This window comes from Rhinolophus sinicus, chromosome 9 (genome assembly GCF_057876585.1).
Source record: "Rhinolophus sinicus isolate RSI-liver-muscle chromosome 9, RSI-T2T, whole genome shotgun sequence".
Lineage (NCBI taxonomy): Eukaryota > Metazoa > Chordata > Mammalia > Chiroptera > Rhinolophidae > Rhinolophus > Rhinolophus sinicus.
Genome location: NC_142509.1, coordinates 3,931,606 through 3,953,857, shown reverse-complemented (window position 1 = coordinate 3,953,857; position 22,252 = coordinate 3,931,606). Strand labels below are relative to the sequence as shown.

General features: G+C 37.9%; 1 protein-coding gene across 3 annotated transcripts in view; it reads right to left on the bottom strand.

Annotated features, from left to right (window-relative positions):
- Nucleotides 1–471: 471 nt before the first annotated feature.
- The window catches only part of JHY (junctional cadherin complex regulator), an 80,971-nt gene continuing 59,190 nt past the window's right edge, over nt 472–22,252 (bottom strand). The window contains exons 5-10 of one of the 3 annotated variants that reach the window (XM_019718588.3): nt 16,802–17,457; nt 11,290–11,584; nt 3,702–3,782; nt 2,782–2,907; nt 1,184–1,205; nt 736–933 (exon numbers count right to left, since the gene is read on the bottom strand). In XM_019718588.3, coding sequence (XP_019574147.3) covers nt 881–933; nt 1,184–1,205; nt 2,782–2,907; nt 3,702–3,782; nt 11,290–11,584; nt 16,802–17,457 — 1,233 coding nt within the window. In that variant the 3' untranslated portion in view covers nt 736–880. Of the gene's footprint in view, nt 934–1,183; nt 1,206–2,781; nt 2,908–3,701; nt 3,783–11,289; nt 11,585–16,801; nt 17,458–22,252 lie in introns of all 3 variants that reach the window. The other 2 variants (XM_019718585.3, XM_019718587.3) reach the window with 2 other exon arrangements.

The window sequence follows — 22,252 nt, the reverse complement described above, 5'->3', positions numbered from 1 at the left end:
TCAATAATATTTTAAGATATTTGTGATGGCAAGATGCCCAGCAAATTTATATCCTTAGAATAAGTAGCTTTGAGAAAGTGTGGCTCTCAGAGCTGCTTGAGTTGGGTGTTTCTGGACTTAAAGGATTTCTAATTAATGTCTTGATGATCTGTTAGAACAGTACTGGGATTTGTTCTGCTTGAGTAAGCACATCTAAATGTACCTTCATTTCTTTCAGTTTTACATATAAACGCTTTGGCTAAATTTTTAAATTTTATAAATATTTTGGAATTGGTATCTCTAAATGATTAGTGAATAGTCCAATTTGAGTTAATTTTAGTAGAACCTGAAGTGTTTATACTTTTTTTTTCTTAATTAAAAGGTGAGGTAGAAAAACACAAGTTGATAAACTTATTTCTGGGTAACTTCAAGGTTTTCATTATGTAAGTTAAAAAAGGGCAGAGATCGTTTAAGAAATCAAAAGATGCAATATAAAACCAAAATACTTTATTCCGTAGTTCTTATTTAGCCCAAATTCTAACTGATTTTAAAATAAATAACCCAAAAGAATTCTTCCTAGAAAGTACAATATGACACCATAATGTAATAGAGCCCCATGTCTTAAATCCTGTAGAAAGCGCAGATGGACTCCAGTTCAACGATGACATTAGTTCATCACCCTCAATGCAGAGAGGTTGCTTGAAGTTTCTTTTCTCCATGTACACTCCCCGGGTGTTACCAGTCTCCTACATGTGTCTATACAATGTGAAGGACTCTGAAAGCAGCCACAGCTTGTTTTTCCCTTTCGTGTCTGCTCTGCAATATTTCCAGCAGTGAGATTTCAGGTAAAGTGGCTTCTTTTCCAGCATCGGTTGAATTTTTCTTTTCCTTTGACACCTGATCAGTTAAACTTGAAGGTTTGGGTTTTGGGATGGTCTTTGCATATTCCAAAGCCTGAAAGCATAAGGATAAAATCTTATTTGTAATAGGAAGTGAGCCCTGCGTTCCTTAATTCAATCTAGTTTTAGGAAATGTTTATTGTTAATATAAGTGAAGAATATTGCTACAATAATGTATTAAGACATGGATGGAAATAGAGATCAAATGGAAAAGGCAAATAATGTAGCATAGCACACAGTTTAAACAAAATAAATTAGCCACATAAGAATTAGCTGTGAAAAAAGAGTTGAAAAATGATACATACAGTTTTGCCTTGGATGTTTTCTCTGTAAAACAAAGTTTTATTAAAGTGTTTGACAATAGATTTCCCATGTGGTTGATCTATTTAGCTTCTGGCTTATAAGTTTAGCTTCTAAACTTATAATAAGGAGATATTAACAGATCTTTCTATCCAAAGGGGACTTGTTACATAACTTGAGACCAAAGTTATCACTGTAGTTGGTATAAAATTGAGCCTCCATTATTACAGCAACTATTCTTTTTTTTAAACTTTTTTTATTAGTTTCAGGTGCACAAAACAATGTAATAGTTAGACATTTATCATTTATATCCCTCACACAGTGATAATCCCCCACCCCCCATCCACTACCCCTCTGACATCGCATGCAGCCATTACATTTCCACTGTCTCTATACAGCAACTATTCTTGTTCCTAAGCTCTTGGAACTCTAGCAAGTATTTATTAGAGGTTAAAAGTTTGTTTGTTTTTTCTTTTCCTTAGTATACCTATATAAACCCGGATACTGAAAAAAGTCAGTCTATTTTTTTCTGAGTGATGTCAGTTCTGAAAGCCATTACAATAAAAATGAGATCACTAAAATATGATTTCTAAATCTGCTTTTATATCAGTTTTATATTTTAATAAGAGTTTCTTGATGGCTAAAATGAAAACGCATGGTATATTTAGGTCCTAGATGGGGAAAATCCCTTCAAAACAGAAAAACTCCAGACTCTCAGTGTGTGTAGGTCACTTCTGTAGGAATTTCTAGTTACAGACTTGTTGCCTTGAATCTCTTCATGAAAAAAATAATAGACTGGAGAAAAAAAGAAAAAGTTGCACCATGGAAACTCAATCAAGTGAATTGAGGTCTTCAAGGTCTGAGGGAGAAAGGCAATAAATCAATGATATAATGGTCTGTGAAAGAGAACATGAAGTACAAATTCCTACAGGCACCAAAGGGTCACTTGTCCCTCGTGCCAAGAGACCCATGTCCTTACTGGGGCTGAGGCAGAGGCTTGCACTGCAGAGCTCTGTGTCTCCACAGAACATATTTCATTCACATCATGACTTACAGTTGGATGATTATGACTGAGAAGGAGAACATTTTTTATCTTACGAAATAATTTCTCTTGGATAGAGGAAGCTATATGTTATAACCCCTTAGGAAAAATGTAGGGGAATGAACTTGAGAGAAACAATGAGGACTTTTCTTTGACATAGGCACCCACAAACAGCAAGAAAACACTAATTGCCTTTAAACTTATTTCATGGTAGAGAACGAAATTGAATGGAGAAATTATCAATCCTGATTAACTAAGAAATAGCGTTATTATTCAATTTTTATGTGTAATGAACTTCGAATACTATACTTGGAAGAAAACATGGAGAGGACTAAAGACAATAACAAAGTTCAGAAAAAGGAAAAAGCTAACCTTGTAACATCATATGTGTCTATGTCATTTTTACATCCAAATCTGTGAATGATGGGTAGCTGCAGGAATGGCAGTAGCTAAAACATCCCATGTGTTCAAGAAATGCGGGGGAATTCATTTTTATGAGGTAACAATAGTTTCCTTTTAATTCTAATGGAAAAGATAACTACCTTTGTCAGAATTTCTTACCTTCTGCCGAGGGATGGCAGATTTATTCTCAGTTTTTGCTTGTGGTTTTGACAGAATGGATAGTGCCTTCATGTTGTACTCCTTAACTTGTTTTGCATATTCTTTTTGTTGCATTAATTTCTGCATCTGTTCAGAGAAACAAAGTTACAGTGACTTGCAGGGCCTGCTAGATCGCTCTTTTCTCTATTTAAAGTGACACTTATGTTAGTGAGCTAGGCATGATCTATCAGCAGCACAGGGGGAAATGGGGTTCCTACCCGCAAGGCGACAGCAGTGAAATGGTTAACTTGGTAGTTCTCCTAGAAATAGCCTGTCTCTGAGGGGGAACAGCACTGCAATAACACACCCAGTGTTCCCTTAACAGTGGCTAAATCACATTCAGCCTCTTCTTTGTTGCATTTACCCAATTTATTTTCATTTTTGCTTCCAACTTTGAACTATACTCTTTTTTATGCCTTGAGTGCAACTGCAGTTAAAACACATTAAATGAAGATCTCCTTTCACTAGAGGAAAGAGAATAAAGTGGATGCACTTTTCATGGGTTGGGAAACTCTTACCCTAAGTGTCTTCTCTGTAGTCACTCTTCAAAATTATCAAGATAAGTCTATTGGGAAAGACCTACAACCACATCAATACACATCTCTTTTTCATGTGCATGTGTCCCACTTTTCTGCTCGGGCCTTCAAAACTAACGAAAAGGCAGATACGTAAAACAACATTGGCTAAGTAATTTTATTTTACAGTAAAAGAAATGTCTGGATCTCTATTACCAGTGCTATTTCAGAAGTGTCTCTATTCAGAGTGAGCCATTTGAATTAGGACTTGGTTCTGGGGGGGGGGGGGGGGCATCTTCTACAGTTTTGCTAAAAGACAGATGGGCAAATCCAAGCCTGAAAACACTACATTCACATCACACTCACTTTGTCTCTGATGGACTCAAGGTCAGGTCCAAGGCCTCCAAGCTTCACGTCTGTTTTCTGATAACCTTTCAGCTTGGAACTCTAAAAATACAATTGTAGGGACAGTTTCTTTTAAGGACTTGTATGTTCTCCAAAGTTGTCACAGCCACCACATAAGAAAGGGAAAAAGGAAAATGGAAGCCTGTGTGGGCTGCTGGAGGGTGGGTGCATTTCCTGACAACTCTTCAATTTTAATGGTAGCTATTGATAATAGTTTCTTTGGTAATTTGCAGCTGGTTAGCTAACATATTTTGACTTTTCCATTTCTGTAATTAAAAAATTTAAAATTCTGAACATTATAAATAAAAAATTTCAAGTGAGTAAAGTACTGTTTTGTTAACATTTTTAATATTTACACTACCATTTTGCTCCTGCTGCTATCATGTCCAGGCTTGTACAGTTCAAAGAACCAAATGATTTCCCTGAAAGAGACAATCTAAATGAATCAGGTAAGCACATTACTTCAACAAGAGACTACCTTGCCTAATGATGTCACAGTATTCAAAGGAAAGTAAACATCTAAGGGTTAAAAGTCTAGGCAAAATCTGCTGAGAAACTCATTTTATTCAATGTGATTTGGATATTTTGACAGGTACAAATAATTTTATATAACTCTTACTAGTATTTCATCTTTAAAGGGACAGAGTAACATAATAAGGCAATGAGGCCATTTGATTAATAGATTATGACACTTGAACATAGTGCTCTCTCTGATTTTAGGATAGATTAAGATATTCTTCAAACTGCTGCTTTTGACATCAAAACTGACATCCTACTTGGAGCAGATGCCCTTGTGGGGAAACCACAACCTTTTTTCTTTGAGTGTGTGAGTTCATTTAGTTTCCTTCTTTGAGAAGGGTAGGAAGGACAATGCTAAAGGTTTGGATGACACTAAGTAGCTCAGGGCACATCTAGGTTGGTGCTTAGAATGGTAGAATAGGGAAAGAATAGCCATACTGAAGAGGTGGCAGTGCTGTACTAACTGTGTGTGATACCACCCGTCTATATGCTAATGGCAAGGCACAATATTTTTCTAAATTTTGAAAGCTTCTGCCAATTATTAAGTCCCAATATATACAATATATCTAAAGTGCCCTTTTCTAAGATAGAATTTGGCAGAGATAGTCCAAAAACTTAAAAAAAAAACCACACCAAACCATTTCATCGTATTAGTTACTGCGTATAACTCCCAAACTTTAACAGTGAACTTATGTCAACATATTGTACCAGCCATTAAAAGACTGTATTCTACTCACAGTGGGCTATTGACTGACTACCCAGAGGTCATAGTGATTAGGTTCTCCATTGCCATTTCCCACCGTAGCGGCTCGGAGCCAGGTAGTCTTTTCCCCAGACTCATCCCCAGCACTGAGCTCTGCCCCATGAGGTATAAGTGAAAGTTTGCTGGGTTAGAGAGAGGATGCAGCTTACAAAGCTTTTATTCGGACTGGTGCAGCCCTTCCCCCTGTCCCTTCATCTTGTCTAGTACGTGGATGCGATGCCTTAAGTTAGAGGTGCAGGGGCAATCTTGTAGCCGGGAAAGAGAAAAAGAGCAAGAGAATCAAACAAATACTGGTTCTGATGTTTTGAGATACAAAACCACCACGCTAGCAACTACTTACTTACAGATTAATTGTAAGAAAAATGAACCCCTATTTTTGAAGTTGCTGTAAATAGTAATTCTGTGACTTATAGCTGAAGGCAATATTTCTGTGGCACCACAAAATTTCTATTGTACATCTCAGTGCTTCAAAGGCCAAAATCTTGTGTCATATAGGCAATACTTCCACGCTGCAAGGATTAAAAGTTCTGTAAATAGAATTTACCCAACTAGAATGTTAAACATTTATAGTCAAAACTCTTTCAGTGAATCTAATTCTAAGAGGTGAAAGAAGATCCTTTCCTAAAGAAGCCTTTGAACTAATATTATTAAAAATTAATAACATTAAAGTATATAGAAAAACTATTGCTCATTAAAGGCACTTGAAAACCATAAATCTCCTTTAAGAAAACAGTCATCACCCAGCAAAACTGCTACCAGCTGTTTCTGCCCTTTAGATCTATTTGTTCATACTTTTATAAAATTGTCCCTATGCTACAATTTACTTTATGTTATTTTTTTCACTAAGCCATTAGTATTACACTGTATTTCCCATCACTAAATTGTTTCCAAAATGTGATTTTTATGCATAACATTCTATTGTCTAGTTATAGTTGGATTATTTAGCTATTTTTTAAAATGTTGCACATTTAAGATGTCCTAGGCATGAGCATTGTTTGTGGGCCACTCTGATGATTTCTTTGAGAAAAATTAAGAGAAGTGAGATATGGAGAGAAAATCATGAACATATTTAAGGTTATTAATAAGTAATTACAATAACAATGTATAGGAATGCTCTTTTTGTCCAAACCTGGATTACACTGGGTATTATCACATTGTAAAACCTTTGCTAATTTTTAGGTGAATGAGCTCAGATATCTTATATTTTGCAATTGCAAATTTGTTCTTTATCTGAAATATGCCATCTGTACCATTGTTTTGTAATCACTAAGTTACTATCTATTTGCCAAACAAAACTAATAACAAAAAAGGAGAGAAGCCCACTCATATCCAAGTCATAAATCCAATTTGTCCAAAACTGATGAGAAAGAAATGATCAGTGCCCAGAAATCACATCCTTAGTATGAAGCAGCTTAACTTTAATCATTGCACTGACTAACAAAAGATACATTGTGGAGCATGAATAATTGCTCAGGGCTCCCCAGTTGCAGTTCTAACTATCACCTTGAATAAAAATCTTGGCTGTCATAGAAAAACAGAGCCAGGGTCTAGCATTACATACTGACATGAAGGAAACCGTGTGGCCCAAAGGGACTATCTCCAAATGACATTGACCTCTTTACAGGATAAGCTGCTTCTAGCAAAGAGATGTTTCTCAAGGGAGAGCGATGGCTCCTACCACTTTATTCTGGATGACTGGTAATGGAAAATCCTGGATTTACTTAATTTTGGCTCAAGTAATCTTGACTGGTTCACAGCACTACAAGTTTGTTTGATCTCTTTCCATCAAAAATCTTTTAACAGCTTTACTGAGATATTTCACATACCACAAAATTCACCCATTTGAAGTTGTACAATTCAATGGTTATTTGGTATATTCATTCAGTTGTGCAAACATCACCACAATCCAATTTTAGAGCATTTTCATCACCCTAAAAAGAAGCCCCATCCCATACCCATTAGCAGTCACTCCTCTTTCCCCTTCCACTTCCAGCCCTAGGCAACCACTAATCTACTTTCTGTCTCTTCAAAAGGCTTTTAAAGTAAATTAATCTCTAGAATTTACTTTGATTTACCTCTCCTTGGCTGTTACAAGACTAAAAGGTCACAATAATACAATGTCAAAAAAAAAATCAACAATGATAGTCCTGTTAGGTCTCCAAACATAGTAGGAAAATATAAGCATGTTCTCAACAAATCCCTGATGATTTGCAGCTAGTCTTTGTATAAGATGCATACAAATTGACATCAGTCAACCTTGCATCTAGCTGATGATTGCTGAGACCTGACCTGCTCCTCTGAACTGGCATTTGCCATTGATCTCTTTAGCAAAGGATGGCATAGGACTTTCCTGATGCAAGGCTTCTGCCAGTAATTAATAATGCCAGAAGAGTGATTTTTATTGTGAACTTGGGGTAACATATGTCCAAACTGAAAATGACATTGACTGTCCAAGAGGATGTGTTTCAACTCTGAAATGTACCCTGCTGTAGGGGACACTGCAGGGCTTTTCTCTGAAACATTCCTCTGTGTGTAAATGTGAGAAAATTACTGAAAAACAGTACAAACAAGCAAACAAACAAAAAAAACCAATGTCTCAAATACTGGGGAATAGCAAGTGAAGGAAATTGGCTAAACTTAATCCAAATAAACCTCTTCTTAGAAGCAGTCAAGCATCAATACCCAGATTGTCTGTGACAACAAACACGTGAGTTAATCACTGCAGCTCAGCTCAACAGAGTCAGCTGTCAGAGAATGCCTTAAGCAGTATTTTGTGGTAGGTTGCGATAGATATTTTTACACTGTTTGTCATCCTTTGCACTGTGTTAATCTCTTATTGCCTGACGTCTGGATTTAATGGCATGGACAATGCTTCGTATTCATAAATCAGTCACAATAGAACTGCAAGGAGAAGAGATATGGTGCCTGGGCCTATTATCTTAACAAATCCTCAAATTTTTAATGTGATTCAAATTGATTCTCTTGGAAATCACAAGATTTGCTGGCTAGTAAATGGGCATGACCTGGATAATGATTCCTTCTATCTGGTGCCCCGGCTACCTGCTGTCCTATACAAACAGCTTAGTTCTACATAATTTTAGCTTCTGGAATAGCTTAAAGGAAAAACAGGACTTCTGTGTATTTGTCAGATGTAGGCGAAAGATGTTGGATGAAGCAAATGGATGTGCATGGGTTGTAACATTCCTGAAAGAAGGCAGGAAGGGCAGGATTTTCCAAGTTGAAAAGAAAGTTTGGGAAGCAGTAACTGGAAGTTCTCTTTCTTCCTCTTGCCTACCCTTCCATGCTGTTAGATTTCTGGTGATACAAACTGTCACCAGGGTACTTTACCTTTTCTCAGTAAAACATGAACTCAAATTACTAAGAGAAGGAGTCAGGGAAAGGAAACGAGTATTTACTTGATGTCTGTACTTTGCCAGGGACTAAGCTAAGGTTTTAATATATTATTTCAATTCATTATCATACCAAATCTACAAAAAGAACAATTCTGATTATGCATATGAGGAAATAGGGGCTCAGGTGAATTAATGACTTGCCCAAATCATGGAGATATTAGGTGATAGAGTGGAGACGAGAATTTAGGAATGACTGAGTCCATGACTTCCACTAAACCCTGCTCACTAAGTATTGAATTGAAAAGCTTACAGTTTCGACAATAATCCATGGTTGGCAAGAACCCTAACTCAGAAGGTTTCTCCTGAGCTAGTGTGTTTGAGCTATATTTTAGGCCCTGGCGACATGTAAGCTCTGGAGTGAGCAGGTCATTCTCATCTTGAGAATTTGTTGGTACCAAAGCTCTGGACACATTTCACCATAGAAATAATAATATGCATTGTGTCTGCCTTCTTAGTCTAGTCTACAAAACCTGTATTATTTATGAAGTATTTGAAAACTAATGGTATCTCAGAACTTACCACGTAATGATGTTTTTGTGGGAAGAGAAGTTACTTGTGATCCCAGGAACACATTTCTTATTTACAATGAAACTGGAGATTATCCCAGGTCCACCCACTAAGAGTGGTTTCCACAGCCTGGGCCTGGATTAGGGACCCCAGCACAATGGAGGATATGAGGGAGTGAAATCAGAATGAGGAGTGAAGAAGCCCTTAGGTGCGGTGTGTGAAGGAGCTGAGGTAAGGACTCCAGGGTTGTGAGTGAGCCAAAGCCCCGACTGCACGTCCTCCACAGTGGGAGCCACAGGAGCAGGCTGGCTGTTTCACGCCCATCAGCCTCCGAGGTCATATCTCAGCCCAAGCCAGTCCTCCTTGACTCCCTTTAATAGTCCAGCTTCCCCTTCTTCTCTTCAAGACCATCCTTTTCTTTTTCTCTGAGGGTCCCGTGTGAGCATCTGGTGATTTCATAATCTCCTAACTTTCCGGAATGCTTTGCATCTGCCCTGCATGCAAATCTAATTTTGGTTAACATTCTTTAGTTGTGTGTCCACCCCTCCCCACAGAATAAAGCCCTCCTTCTTCAAATGATGAACGAAATCTAAGCCCCTATCTACTTCTCCACATCCCTCAACACTCTGTGCCTCCGAGTTTCAGTGAAGGCAACACTGAAATGCTGTCAGTGTCCAGCATGCATCACGTGTCTCAAGCTTCCTCATGCTGGTCTCTCTGCTTGAAATGCTCTTTCAGTCTTTTTCCTTTTGTTACTTTTCACTCATCCTCTAAGACTCAGCCACAATTGTCTCCCGAAGCTCTGCTTGACCCCCAGGTTGGGATGTGTCCTCCTTTGTGTTCCCCAGGCATCTCTCTCCCTATTAAAAATTGTTCAAAAACAATATTATACTGAAGCCATTTATATGTGTTGTCTTCCCCAGTTTCATGTAACTGTAAACTTCTGCTGGGGCAGGTCATGGCTCATTCTCTTTACATCCTAGCACCTACCACAATTCCTAACTGGAATTCAACAAATATATGTTAAATTGAAGTGAGGATGATTCCTTAAATCTGCCTTATAGTGGATGCCTCTCTGGACCAAGGCCCTCATTCCCCCAGTTGCTGGAGTATTGTCTGTTATGGCTCACAGCTGAGTCCCTCCCTAAGAACTGCCGTTAGTCAAATGGAGCTGCTATGCCCAAAGTTACAACCGTTCCCCAGGGGCAGCCAATAGCCAGTGCCTGGTCCATGTGGGGCAGAGAAGCCTGGATCCCTTGCCTTTGAGGGCCAACCCAACTTCAGAACACTCATGGGTTTGGCTGAGGTACCTGTTTTTCTTGCATCACAGTGCATCTTCTCCCTTGGCCTAGCCCTGCCCTGCTCACTGTTCAGTAACAGGAAGCACTCCTCAATAACCCTCATGCATGCAAAGCTTCATTTTACTGTCTGTTTCCAGGGCACCCAACTCAAAACAGGCCTATTGTTTCCAACCAGGTCTTTCCCTTTTGCCCTGTAAAACAGAATGCATTTTATAGCTATTTCCTTACCATGTGACACTGGAAGCAAGTGATCTTTCCTGAGGGGATTTTATTGCCTTTAACAGTGGAGAAATAAACACAAAGGGCATAAAAAAGCTCCTTCAATGTCCCTTCATTTCTTCCTGGAAACATCTACTTTGCTACTCCCACCCCCCAATTTCCCTTATTTAACAATATAGGCCCAGTTGGAAAGGTTTTAGTGCACGAAGGTGCTGGTAATGGTGAATCTTTCTGCTAAAGAACTCAGCAAAGATTAGCAAATATTTCAGAAAAAAAGTGCAGTCATTGGCCATCCTAAGTATTTTACTGCAGGAGCTGAGGTGATATTAGGGCCAAGAAGAGCTCTCATGGGGTAGGGGGTGGGGGACAGCGGTGAAAGGGTGGGGAAATGCAGTGGCAACAGTGGCTTTCACTCACTCAATCCTATTTTCTCTTCTTCTCGGATATGAGAATGTACCCGGAGACTCAGCTTAGACTAGGGGGTAAGGTAGGTGTGGGGAGCTTTTCTTAGGGTGTGATAGCTAAGCTAGTGCCAAAGGAGGATGATTATCTCTCTGCAAATGTAGACCCTCCCCTGAGATGAGGCAAACAGGAGGTGTAAATGGACATCCCTGACAGCAACAACTTCCAGGAAGAAGAGGAGGAAAATTTCAGGAAGTAGCACGGGCTTGGTTCTTTACCAAGTTCCTCTGAACTTGGGCCACCTGGTTGTAGCAGCAGCTGAGTAGTGACCATCGCTACTTCAGGGCTATAACACTGGGAAAGAAAATCAAGGTCCATCCGTATTATCAAAATTAAAAGGTTACTTGGTAAAAGGCTTTTATTACCTTCATGCTGCTTCTTTTCCTATGCTTTTTTCCTTTTTCCAGTTGAAGCAGATAGCCTTCAGAATTGTTACGACTAATTTTCATTTGGTTTCTTTCACTTCTCTCTGAACTGAGTTGGGATTCACTTTTTACCCTTGACAATATGGGTGGAAATGTGACACTGGATAAGGCCCCTTCATTGGGCTGCATCTCAGTCAGTTGCATTAAAGCTTGCTGATGCTGCTCGATGATCTGAGCAAGCCGTGAAGCTGGAGATGCTCTAGCAGGTTCCGCGTCGGAGGAAGAATGGAATTTCCTGAATGGAACAGAAAGCACAAATCTGTTAAAACAAACAAACAAACAAACAAACAAACAAACAAACACCCCCCCAAACCTGTGTACATAAGACTTCTAGAACAAAACTCTTTCTGAACCATTAACTTGATGTACATATATTTACTACTCCCTAAATCAAATCAATGACCATTACCTTTATCTTTTCATATATTAATTTTCTCATCTTAAAATGCTCCTATTTTATGGTGAAAAACTGAAGCCCTTTGCTCTACGTTCAGGAACATGACAGGGCTGTCCCCTATCACCTCTGCTTTTCAACATAGCGTTGGAAGTCCTCACCAGAGCAATCAGGCAAGAGAAAGAAATAAAAGGCATCCAAATTGGGAATGAAGAATTTAAATTGTCACTCTTTGCAGATGACATGATGCTGTATATAGAAAACCCTAAAGACTCCATCAAAAAGCTATTAGAAACAATCAACGAATACAGTAAAGTTGCTGGCTACAACATCAACGCACAAAAGTCCATTGCATTCCTATATACTAACAATGAAATCTCAGAAAAAGAAATCCAAAAAACAATTCCTTTTGCAATTGCAGCAAAAAGAATAAAATATCTAGGAATAAACTTAACCAATGATGTGAAAGACCTATATGCTGAAAACTGTAAGACATTTTTGAAAGAAATTGAAGAAGACACAAAGAAATGGAAAGACATTCTGTGCTCATGGATTGGAAGAATCAACATAGTTACAATGACCATATTACCCAAAGCAATATACAGATTTAATGCAATCCCCATCAAAATCCCAATGGCATTTTCCAAAGAAATAGAGCAAAAAACCATCAGATTTGTTTGGAACCACAAAAGACCCCGAATAGCCAAAGCAATCTTAAGAAAAAAGAACAATACTGGAGGTATCACTCTCCCTGACTTTAGCTTGTACTACAGGGCTACAATAATCAAAACAGCATGGTATTGGCAGAAAAACAGACACATAGACCAATGGAATAGAATTGAGAACCCAGAAATAAAACCGTATAAATATGGACAGATAATTTTTGACAAAGAAGCTAAAAACATACAATGGAGGAAAGACAGCCTCTTCAATAAATGGTGCTGGCAGAATTGGATAGCCATGTGCAAAAGAATGAAACTGGACTGCTATCTGTCACCATGTACCAAAATTAATTCAAAATGGATCAAAGACTTAAGCATAAGACCTGACACAATAAACTGCATAGAAGAAAACATAGGTATTAAACTTATGGACCTTGGTTCAAAGAGCATTTTATGAATTTGACTCCAAAGGCAATGGAAGTAAAAGCTAAAATAAACGAATGGGACTATATGAAACTTGAAAGCTTCTGCACAGCAAAAGAAACCATCGACAAAATAAAGAGGCAACCAACTGAATGGGAGAAGATTTTTGCAAACAGTGCCTCCGATAAGGGGCTAGTATCCAGAACATACAAGGAACTCATGCAACTCACCAACAAAAAAACAAACAACCCAGTTGTAAAATGGGCAGAGGACCTGCAGAGACATTTCTCCAAAGAGGACATACAAATGGCAAATAGACATATGAAAAAATGCTCAACATCACTAATCATCAGAGAAATGCAAATCAAAACCACAATGAGTTATCACCTCACCCCAGTCAGAATGGCTATCATCAACAAGACACATAGAAACAAGCGTTGGAGAGGCTGTGGAGAAAAAGGAACCCTCATACACTGTTGGTGGGAATGCAGACTGGTGCAGCCGTTATGGAAGGCAGTGTGGAGGTTCCTCAAAAAATTACGAATAGAATTACCATATGACCCAGCAATCCCTCTCCTGGGTATCTATCCAAAAAATCTGAAAACATTTATCCATAAAGACACGTGTGCTCCAATGTTCATTGCAGCTTTGTTTACAGTGGCCAAGACATGGAAACAACCAAAATGTCCTTTGATAGATGAATGGATACAGAAGTTGTGGTATATATACACAATGGAATACTATTTGGCGGTAAGAAAAGATGATATAGGAACATTTGTGACAACATGGATGAATCTTGAGAGTATGATGCTAAGCAAAATAAGTCAGACAGAAAAAGCAGAGAACCGTATGATTTCACTGATATGTGGTAAATAAACCAAAAACAACAAAAGGACAAGACAAACAAATGAGAAACAGAAACTCATAGACACAGACAATAGTTTAGTGGTTACCACAGGGTAAGGGGGTGGGGGTGGGAGATGAAGGTAAGAGGGATCAAATATATGGTGATGGAAGGAGAACTGACTCTGGGTGGTGAACACACAATGGGATTTATAGATGATGTAATACAGAATTGTACACCTGAAATCTATGTAATTTCACTAACAATTGTCTCCCCAATAAATTAACAACAACAAAAAAGAATATTCTATCAGTACAGCAGAAGATATAAAAAGAAGACACACAGAAGAAAAGGTAGATTAGAAATGACAAATTAAGATGGTAGAAATAAATCCAGATATATGAATATCACTATAAATGTAAGTAGCTTAAAGTTGAAAACCTGCCCATAAATGACAACAAAATAAAGCCAAACAAAAAATACACATGACCTAAACAGTTTTACCAGAAAATTCTATAAAACCTTCAGGTAACAGATAATTCCAATTGTAGATTAAGTATCCCAGAGGATGTAAAATGGGGGAATATTCCCCAACTCATTTTATAAGGCTGATATAATATTTTTTATTAAATTTATTTGGATGACACTGGTTAGTAAATTATACAGGTTTCAAGTGAAAACTGGTATAATATTGATAACACATCCAGACAGGGTCAGTGGCAGATAGGAAAATTTTAAGCCAATCTCACTTCTTGCATGTGAATCTTACATCCTAAAGAGAGTGTTAACAAACCAAATCAAGCAACTTGCTGAAAATACAATATGACAAGTTGGGTTAATTCTAGGAATGAAAGGATAGTGTAACATTAGAAAATGTTAATATATTTAACCACATTAAAGGATTAAAGGAGAACATTTTTCAATTGATGCAGAAAAAATATTTGATAAAATTAAATACTCATTTATGATGAAAGTTTTTTGCAAAAGGAACAGCAACAGGAGAAATTTCCTATCTCCCCTCCCTATCTACCAAAAGTTAAATATTACTATTATTATTAAGTTTATTGGGGTGACAATTGTTAGTAAAATTACATAGATTTCAGGTGTACAATTCTGTATTACATCATCTATAAATCCCATTGTGTGTTCACCACCCAGAGTCAGTTCTCCTTCCATCACCATATATTTGATCCCCCTTACCTTCATCTCCCACCCCCCACCCCCCACCCCCCTTACCCTCTGGTAACCACTAAACTATTGTCTGTGTCTATGAGTTTCTGTTTCTCATTTGTTTGTCTTGTTCTTTTGTTGTTTTTGGTTTATATACCACATATCAGTGAAATCACATGGTTCTCTGCTTTTTCTGTCTGACTTATTTTGCTCAGCATTACACTCTCAAGATCCATCCATGTTGTCACAAATGTTCCTATATCATCTTTTCTTACCGCCGAATAGTATTCCATTGTGTATATATCCCACAACTTCTTTATCCATTCATCTATCGAAGGACATTTTGGTTGTTTCCATGTCTTGGTCACCATAAATCCCAATGGCATATTTTAAAGAAATAGAACAAAAAATCATCAGATTTGTTTGGAACCACAAAAGACCCCAAATAGCCAAAGCAATCTTAAGAAAAAAGAACAATAATGGAGGTATCACACTTCCTGACTTTGGCTTGTACTACAGGGCTACAATAATCAAAACAGCATGGTATTGACAGAAAAACAGACACATAGACCAATGGAATAGAATTGAGAACCCAGAAATAAAGCCACATAAATATGGACAGATAATTTTTGACAAAGAAGCTAAAAACATACAAAGGAGCAAAGACAGCCTCTTCAATAAATGGTGCTGGGAGAATTGGATAGCCACATGCAAAAGAATGAAACTGGACTGCTATTTGTCACCATGTACCAAAGTTAATTCAAAATGGATCAAAGACTTAAGCATAAGACCTGACACAATAAACTGCATAGAAGAAACATAGGTACTAAACTTATGGACCTTGGGTTCAAAGAGCATTTTATGAATTTGACTCCAAAGGCAATGGAAGTAAAAGCTAAAATAAATGAATGGGTCTAAATATTATTTTTAATGGTAAAAATGTTAGCAGCACTAAAGTGAGGGGAAAAATACAAGGATGTCTGCTATCTGTTACTATCTCTTCTAAGAAGCTAACTCTGAATCTTACTGTAAGTTTCATACCTCCACGAGTAGCACTTAAATGTCTTCTGATCAATTCATATGTGTAGAATTGTCTCCCTACTTTGAAGTAAGTTCCGTGAAGGTAACCATGCATCATAACATTTTTGTGTTTTCTATAGCATTTTAGCACAATATTCAGCATATACCAGGTGTGTAATAAACACATTTGATTGAATGGCATCAAGAAATGTCCCCTGAAGTGATTTAAAAATAACTTTCCTTTTCTTCTGATTATAGAAATAATACTTCTACATTGTAAGGAATTGAACAATTCAGAAAGTATAAAGAAGAAATTGAAAATAACCCCAATCTCTCTTGCCAGAGATAGCCTCTATTGACATTTTGGTGCATTTTTCTTCCATGCGCATTTTAATATAGCAGAGCTTATACTCTGTAGATGTAATTTTGTACCTTACTACTTTCTTTTTATAGAAGCATCTCCTTATAGCCATAATTTTAAATGGTTACATGATAGTAAATATCACAACTTACTTAGACATTTCCTTATTGTTAGATTATTGTTGTCATTTCTGTAAGTGATATTTCTGTGCATACGTATTTTTCTGTATTTTAGATTATTTTCTCAGGCTAGGACATAATTTGTTTCCTGCAAACATTATTGTAACCCTCAAAACATAATGATCTTTTTTGACTGGGTCTTTCTGTCCTTCTCCCCTCCCTCCAACTTCTGGTTTAACTACAGAAGAAAAAGTAGAGGAGACAAGGAAAAAGAAAATAAATATGTAAAAAGTGTGCTGTTTTAGGTGGCAATCAGAACCAAGGATGTTGTCAGGTGAAGTTTTCCTCTCACCTGACCATCCCCATGACCCCTCGCCCACTTCCCATTCTCTCTCCTGTCTTTCTCCAGCAGTCTGTCACTTTTCCTCCAGTAACCATTTGAGGAAAAGAAATGCTTACCATAATATTTCCAAGTTCTTATATTTTGTCTCTGTATAAGTTTGTCTGGGTTTCTTCTTATTTTCAGTTGCTCCATTAACATTTATGTTAGAAACAAACTGAAAGCCTGTCTGGCTCAGGGGCACTTGTCTCTCAGTAAGTTCATTAAGGCAGTTCAAGTCCATATGGGATAGAGTGTTGATATGCGGCTGCTGGTATGAAAATCTTCTCTCTTCTTGGTCTTGGCATCCTCTTTCTCTATTAAAATTCATCTCTGTGTGATATCCAATAGAGTTTTTATATAATACCTTGTCAAAAGGCCGCCGTGGTGGAGCAAATTTATTGGAGGTTACTTTGGGATCCTGGCTCCTAAGTGCACTTGCGTGTTGTAAATCATTGTTAGGGGCATTCATAATTACAATTGTTTCATGCTTTATTGAAGTATCAATAGGCTTATTTTGGTTTTGTTGCTGTCTGGGAGTGTTATTCTGGTTTCCTTGACTGACAACTATCTCCTCAGTTACCAGAGACTTCAGGCCATGACTGTGCTTCTGCTGTTTTTGAATCTTGTGCTTGGCTACGCTTCTGGAAGATTGCTGCTGGCCATTAGTGGTTTCAGAAGATTGATCTCTTGGTACATTATTTGATTTTGCACTTTCATATTGAGACCAGTGTTCCTGGTAATTCCAAAAAGATATTTTTGGTTAGTATGAAATTAAAAGATTGGCACTCTTCAGAAATTTTGAATTAGTGTTTTTTAAACTGGGATTTGGGATGTCTAGGTATTTGACCACGGAATTAAAAGGATATAAAGAAAAGGGTCAGATGGTACTTTCCTAATTTCAGGCAATGAGAGAGTGATTAGCTATGTGATTCCTCCTGGCAATTTCAGGTTATGAATTTTCTAAAAAGAAATAGAAAGTTCAGAATTGGCTTTATATTAAGGACAAGTCTTTGACTTAAATGTTGTAAAATGAGGTGTTACCAAGTGGTGGTGGAAGAAGCTTTACCTCTAAAGAGCTGTGTACAAAGAAAGTGCAAATGTACATCAAAATGTACGTGCAAATTTATTTTAATTAAGATGACTATTTTTAAAAATCTTAACCAGAGAACATCAATGGTTTGCTTTACCAACGAAGTACATGTTTAATGTGAAATGCAATTCAGATTATCAGATCTTCTCACTCATATAGCTCAGAAGCTAGAAATGACCTCTTCACCAGATGAAACAAATTAGATTTTATCAGGGGATTATAAGAGTCTGTACTGTGATAACACATCTGTGAAACCATGAGAGTTGTTTTGCTTCTGTTCTTTAATATAGGCTGTACTGAGGCAATCAAACATCTGGGGGAAATATTTCAATTTCACAACAGTCTTTATGCTTTTCAAAGTCAGTCATGTAACAACAAAATATACTCCTGATATAATAGATACACTATGTAACTATATTGTGCTAAGCCATTTAGAAATACTTTCCAAGGAATAAAGCACCCATTCCTTTGTGAAAAACTAGAGAAATTAAGAGGCCTTTGGAAAGAATGATTACATCCTTGCTGAAAACAGTAAGAGGCCTGTATGCATCAGTGTGTTATACAACTGCAACATGTTTCTTCCTTCCTGAACACACGTATAACATACCTCTATGGCCTATATCTACGCAATGTTAATTGAAAAACACAAGTTACCCAGATCATTTGAGAAAAAAACCTTCAAGTGAATAAATCATGCTTTTGCTTAAACTTTGTTTGTTTTAGCTTGCTATGAAGAATGACCAACGTATTACAATGAATTAAACTTTCATTGCACTTTTCTGATACAATGGTTAAGACTCATCCTTTTCCTGTGTAATATTAAATGGTATTCTATTTTGAATGAAATCTCATTATAATGATAAGGTTGAGATGATTTAAAACAGTAATGTACAATATTACTTCTTATTTCAGATTTTAAAGGAAGAATGGCTTATAATTTGACATTTAGAGTATGTTCTACTTAGAATTTGAGTTTTCTGGAGGATTGGCGAGATCCTGATTAGCTCCTCTAAACGTTAAATTTTACCTGTGATGCCCTAGAAAACTTCATTTTCTGTATTTCAATTAAGAAAGGTTCTTCCTTCTATGTAGTATATTGAGCTTCATGGGAAATGTGGGCAAGATGGTTCTGTAATTAGATACCCAAGAGCATCCTTCCATGTAGTGGACCAGAAGAAAACTGTGGTTTTATAAGACCGCGTTTCCCCGAAAATAAGACCTAGCTGGACAATCAGCTCTAATGCGTCTTTTGGAGCAAAAATTAATATAAGACCCGGTCTTATTTTACTATAATATAACACCGGCTCTATATAATATAATATAATATAATATAATATAATATAATATAATATAATATAATATAATATAATATAATATAATATAATATAATATAATATAATATAATATAATATATATAATAAATATAGTATAATACCTGGTCTTATATCTCATATTAATTTTTGCTCCAAAAGACACATTAGAGCTGATTGTCTGGCTAGGTCTTATTTTTGGGGAAACGGTCTTACCGGTGTGTTCATGAAATAGCGGCTTTTTTCATGGCGGATATCACTGCTCATGAAGGGCAAAGAAGACTCCATTAGCTATTAATGATGATAATGTCATTCTTTCCAATATTTCTGCAGCTTTTTAATTGCTAGAAAAATAAGTGACCAGAAACTTTTTCTGCTGCCATCCAACTGTGTTTGTCCCAGGTCTCTCCCCTCACTGCAACCAAGAAAGAAAAAAAACCTATCAGCAATTTTTTTTCCTAGGGTACCAGACTCGAAATCTGGGATTATCAGTTGGTTTTAATCATGTTATACCTTTGCTGCTGACAATTCAGATTATAATACTCTTCAGACGGTGCTTTGGCAACAAGGCCAAGGACTCATTATTTTACGAAACTTCAATTGTCTCAAGTGTTAAATCCACTGTTCACGTAAATGTAAGTGCCAGAGATGGCATTTCAGTCCCCAGAAAGAAAGACATTTATGGGCTTGATGTGATTTCTCTCACTTTCCCAGCAGCTGACTTGAGATCTGCAGTTTACTGAAGATTTATTACCCTACAATTGACGCATCAGGTGTCACTCTTTAGGTGGCAAGACCTGAGTTCCCTGAAGTTAATATATAAAGCTATTCTCAGGCGATTTAATCTCCATCAGCAGTGAAATCCTCTACCTCATCCTGTTCACATTGGGGTTCTTTTGTTTCCAACACGCACAATCAGCCATACTACATGCACTCAGAGTAACTGCTTAATGGCGGTAGGCTTTGCTGGCACACACAGAGCAGGGTCCTTTGGCCGGAGTGTTAGCATTGGAGAATCCTGATGCCTAATGCTGGGAGGATAATTTCTTAGTAAGACTCATACTTAGTTATTAATGTTTGTTCCTACTGTGCCATCCGAGGGAGGTTCGCCCTCAACCCTGTGATTGGCAGCACCCAGCGATTTCACTTTCATGTTTTCCTTTTTACCTGGCATAAGCAGAGCAGAGAATGTATGCTCTGATCTCAACCAAGAAGTTCATCTGCTTTAAAACAAAAGCCATTCTTGCTCTTAAGGCGAGCACACACAGCTTTCTATTTCTCTGGCAGTTACCCCGATCAACCCTGCAGCCCTGGGGTTGTGTCTGACCTCCAAGATGGGCTCTGACATAGAGAAGTTTCTGTTGTGTTTATTAACAATAAAACATGAGTACTTTGACCTTGGGTTATGAATTTCATCTGATAATAGTAAGAAAATTTAGAGCACACTGTCGTGTGGGGCAGCCTGCGGGGTCTCAGCTCCCGCTCCCCACATAAGAACGCAGGATATGGTGAGGCCAAAAAGGAACACCCACGGAGCCATAGATAGGGGAGTCATACCACTATAGTCTCCCTGGCAGCTGGGTTGGAGATACAGGAAGCAAGAGCCACATGATCTGCAACCTGCAGTCCACTTTCTGCCAACCAACCAACCCCCACTTGCTAACTGCAATCCGCGCTTGCTAGCTCAGCCACCATCTTCTTGCTAGCCCCCATTTTTCTGCTAGCGTAGCCACGGCAGTTATATTAGTGGCCAATGGCTCACTGGTCACAGCTGACGGCCAACTAGCCACAGCTGATGGTCATCCAATCACAGTTGATGGCCATTTACTACCTGAGCCAGCACCTTTCCATGTGAGGCCGAGAGCCTGGAAACTGCACTCCTGGCTCTGGCCCCCCGCACACATATCAACTAACTAATTTTTAGCAGCAGTGAGGAAGGACTCTATGTTCAGTTGAAAAGAGAAGCATGGCTTTTGATAGTGTTGGAGGCAAACTTTGGAAAGGTGGGAAGATTACTTAGGATGCAATTACAAGGACTTTGAGATTAGTCAAAGACCATACACACCGTTCACATTATCCTTCCTTTTCCTTGCCTAGAAAGTCAAGAGTAATTTAAAAGTGGCAAGAAAGAAAACATCCTACTTCATCCTTTTGGAAGTTTACTGAATTGGGGAACTTTCTGTTTTATCGACCTCATACTCCTTGCCTTGGAAGGATCTTCTGCTAGTGAGAGTGTGCTCCCTCGCACCGGCCAGCGAGGGTCAGGCCCTTAGCTAAGTAGTGTGTCCAGTTCCGGTACACAACGAAAGTGGGGTTTGGAAAACCTGTGAAGATTCACAGGGGAGCACAAAATGATTCAGGACAACAGGACCTGGAGAAGTAATGTGAAGAGGGATTACTTGGCTTGAAGTAAAGTTCTTAAGCATGTGTAGGATGCTTACATAGAAAATGGTGATGATACCCAGCCATTCTCAGTATTTTGAAGATGACAATACATAGGATTAAATTGTCTCAGGGACCTTGCTTCTGGCATACCTTCTTTCTTTCCTAGCACTACCTCTAGTTTCTCATTCTTTCCAGCAGGTAAATGTGCTTAAGTCTCTTCTACTACGAAAATGAGAGATTTTCCTCACTTGATCTCATTCTCTGGTTAAACCTCCTCCTCTCTTAACCCACAGCCAAGCGTCTTGAAAGTGTAGGCGGTACTGACCTTCATTTCCCCATCTCTCCTTCAGACCTCTACACCCTGCAACAGAGCATTTATTCTAACCACCCTACTGAAACAGCTCTGCTCAGGCCACCCGCAACCTCTTACTTGCTAAATCCTATGGGCACCTTCACCTTTTTCATTAACTTTTTCTTTTTCAAACTTACAAAATCATTTAAACTCACACAAAAATTTACAAGGATAGCACAGAGAGCTCCCAAATATTCTCACTGAGATGCATCAGTTTTGATCATTTTGCACATTTCATCATTCCCTCTCTGTCTCTCCATATGTAGACAGACACAAATTTACATATGTATCATTTATATTATTATTGTTTGTTATTATTAGTTTTTTCTGAATAATGTGAAATTTGCGTATATGAGTTGCATATATCATTCACTTTTCATGGCACCTTTTT